Source organism: Lates calcarifer, unplaced genomic scaffold, assembly GCF_001640805.2.
Source record: "Lates calcarifer isolate ASB-BC8 unplaced genomic scaffold, TLL_Latcal_v3 _unitig_1796_quiver_3035, whole genome shotgun sequence".
In the NCBI taxonomy this organism is placed as follows: domain Eukaryota; kingdom Metazoa; phylum Chordata; class Actinopteri; family Centropomidae; genus Lates; species Lates calcarifer.
The window spans coordinates 7014-9954 of NW_026115762.1; the positions used below are offsets into that span (position 1 = coordinate 7014).

The following is a 2941-nucleotide window of genomic DNA, read 5'->3' on the forward strand; positions in this document are numbered from 1 at the left end:
ACAGCTGTTGTAATGTAAGCAGTGTAAACAGTGCACATGTCCACATCAAAGTAGTTCGCTAAAGTGTTTTCGTCTTGTCACTGACAGGCTCATATTGTTTTGATAATTATCTGACAGCATTGTGGATAGGATTTCTACAGAGATAGACCTTTTTATTGACCAGAACATCCCCTTTTGTCATTTAAGCAGAACACGGGAGCTGCCCAAACGTCACACAATAACACAAGTCAACTAACAGATGGAGGCAATGGTATTCCAGCAGCTCCTGTGTTCTGCTTGAAAAATATACTGTTAACTGAGTCTGATAGTGATTGCCGGGAACACTTTTCTTGATCAAGAAGTAGGCCTAATTCACCGATTCCAAAGATTTTTGTCCCTGTCAATCAGTTGCTATTTCAATTATGAACATTTTTTATTCGTCACACAACAGACTACTTAGTAATACTACTAATATGTATGTTAGTCACCCCAAACTTGGTGTGACAATATATAGTATAACTCATTCATTTGTTGTCAGTCAGATGAATTTGATTTTCTCACAGGTCATCTGATGCACAAAGCACAAAGTCATAAGTGAGGGAAAATAGTTTGCAGTTTTGGAGTAGGTCAATAATAGGTCTGCTCTCTCTTCTATCCCTCCTTCATCCAGTTAGTTAGTCTCAGTATAAAGCAAACACACCAAAAGTAAGAGCAGCATTAGAGAAATGATTCTGAAAGGAGAGCTATCATAGACTCCATATAAAATATAATAATAAGAAGAAACAAAATATTTAGTGTATGAAAACTATTTACTTAATAACCAAGTGTAGTTTCAATGGCCTGCAGTGGGCAGTAATTTCCTTTTAAGAACAGCGATGCAGAAAAATATCAGACGAAGTAGAGAACCCCGGAAACTATGACAAGATGGCGGAAAGTGAAAACAGCAGCGATATGAGACAGCCGTCAAATTCAGACGCTGGACCTCCTAAATTATCCGAGCTGCTGGATCGTGGGTGGAAGATATTTAAGGAGGTGGACTGTACAGATGAACCACTAGGTTCCAACAGCATCCAGGTGAGACTGAAACGCGGAATCGGTATGTTAGAAGAAGCGTCCAGAATGGTAGCTCAGCTCGACCTGTTCAGCCGTAACGAGGAGCTGGAGGAGGTCGCCACGGCGGACCTGAAGTACCTGCTGCTGCCCGCTCTCCTAGGAGCGCTTACCATGAAGCAGACCAGCAGGGGCAACCGTCTGGGCATAGTCCAGACAGCCCGGGCTTACTTCATGGACTTCCTGCGGAGATGTAAAGAGTATAACATATCACAGTTTGAGCTGCCAGCGTCGACGGATGAAGACACAAGCGGTTTCGACGAAGCTTCTGAAAATGGACTCTCTGCAGCCATGGTGAGTGGGTTTCAGAACAGACAAGACAGAGAGCCGCCTCAGTCCGGATCCACACCCTCATGGTCAGGTAGTCCTGTGCCAATACAGTGATACATCAGTGCAGTAGTTAGCACCACCATGTGCTCCCGTAGAGGCAGCAGCTGTTACAGTTACTGTCAGCAGGTAAACGAGTGTCGGTAGATACAGTAGTAACGTTAAAGTACCGACAGCAGCAGCAGCTCCATCAGTAGCAGATTGGCTGATGGTTTGGTTTCCTTGTTCCAGTGGCATATGCCGATTCTTGAGTGGAAACGTTATGCCACTGCTGGTTTTAGCTCCAGTTTGTACCTCTAGTATACATTCAGAGGTGAACGTGGGATGCTTAATGAAGATATTAAGGTACAGTTACTGGAGTAAATGTAGCTTGTTAGCATCCACCTGTGTTTGGATCAGGTTAGAGGGGAAACATCATCTCCATCTTATCCAACCAGCTCAGGCTCAGCTACAGAGCAATAACTCATGGCTTATTAATTCACTACAGATGTGCAACCAAACACTTAAACAGTTCAACTAGAGGGAAGCAGGTGAAATGTTAAAGTGGTTTTGGATTTGATCGGGGACATACACCTCAGCTGGACTCCCAGCTTGTTCCACTCTTATAAACCTCTTTTCAAGTAGACGAATGTAGACCGTTTAGATAGTTGCAAATTAGAGATAATATTGACTGAAGGTTACTCCAAATATTTATAATGGTATATATGGATGGACCTTTATAAAAGGTAATTTCATAAATATACTCAAGCCTTCAGCAAAATGTTCTGCTTTGTTTCTGTCTTACTGACATCAGACTGACTGCTGGCGGCTGCTCTGTGGGAACAGAAGCACAAATCATTTTCATATGTTTTGTAAAATTTTGTGAAAATCTCTAATAGAAGATTGGCTGAAAAAAACAACCTAGAGTTGATGAATTGATTGACCTTCAATATTAAAAGTCATTTTCTCCGTCGCATTAATAGTAGAGTAGTCATGTAGTTTATTTCCTCACTAAAAGTTAATGAAACACAGCCGTCCATAAGTGGTGTGACTTTGAACAACAAGAGAGTTCAGCTACACTTTGCTTTGTGAGCCTGTGCTGATACACACTGGCTCTTCAAGTGAAATGTTCTTTTCCTCCATTTTTTGAGTGTGTGAGTATGAGACCGGTATATTCACTTATTTCAAATGTTACATCAGTCTTTTCTTTAAGAAATTAAACACACAAACAGCAAACAAGACAAAAAGATAACATTGCTCCTATTCTAACTCAAATAGACGTTGGGTCATTTTGCAGCTTCACATAATTAGCTCCATATCATGTGAAATAGTTACTATACTGTAAAGAGCTTTGAGTGAAATGCTAACGTCAGCACTGTTGTTCAGACAAAAGCGCAGTGAAATCCTACAAATAGAACCACAGACAGACAGACAGAAGTTAGTAAACATCACAACAAAAGCGGGCAAGACAGAGAACAGCAGGGCGGCTGTGGCTTAGGAGGTAGAGCAGTTGTCCACCAATCAGAAGGTCGGTGGTTCGATTCCC

The 2941-nt window shown here is 41.7% G+C and overlaps 1 protein-coding gene across 1 annotated transcript; it reads left to right on the forward strand.

Moving 5' to 3' along the window:
• The first annotated feature begins 767 nt into the window (after positions 1-767).
• LOC108890667 (immunoglobulin-binding protein 1b-like) lies at positions 768-1624 on the forward strand. Its single transcript, XM_018687636.2, has one exon. The coding sequence runs from the start codon at positions 904-906 to the stop codon at positions 1471-1473; it is 570 nt and encodes a 189-aa protein (XP_018543152.1). The 5' UTR covers positions 768-903; the 3' UTR covers positions 1474-1624.
• The last annotated feature ends 1317 nt before the right edge of the window (positions 1625-2941 follow it).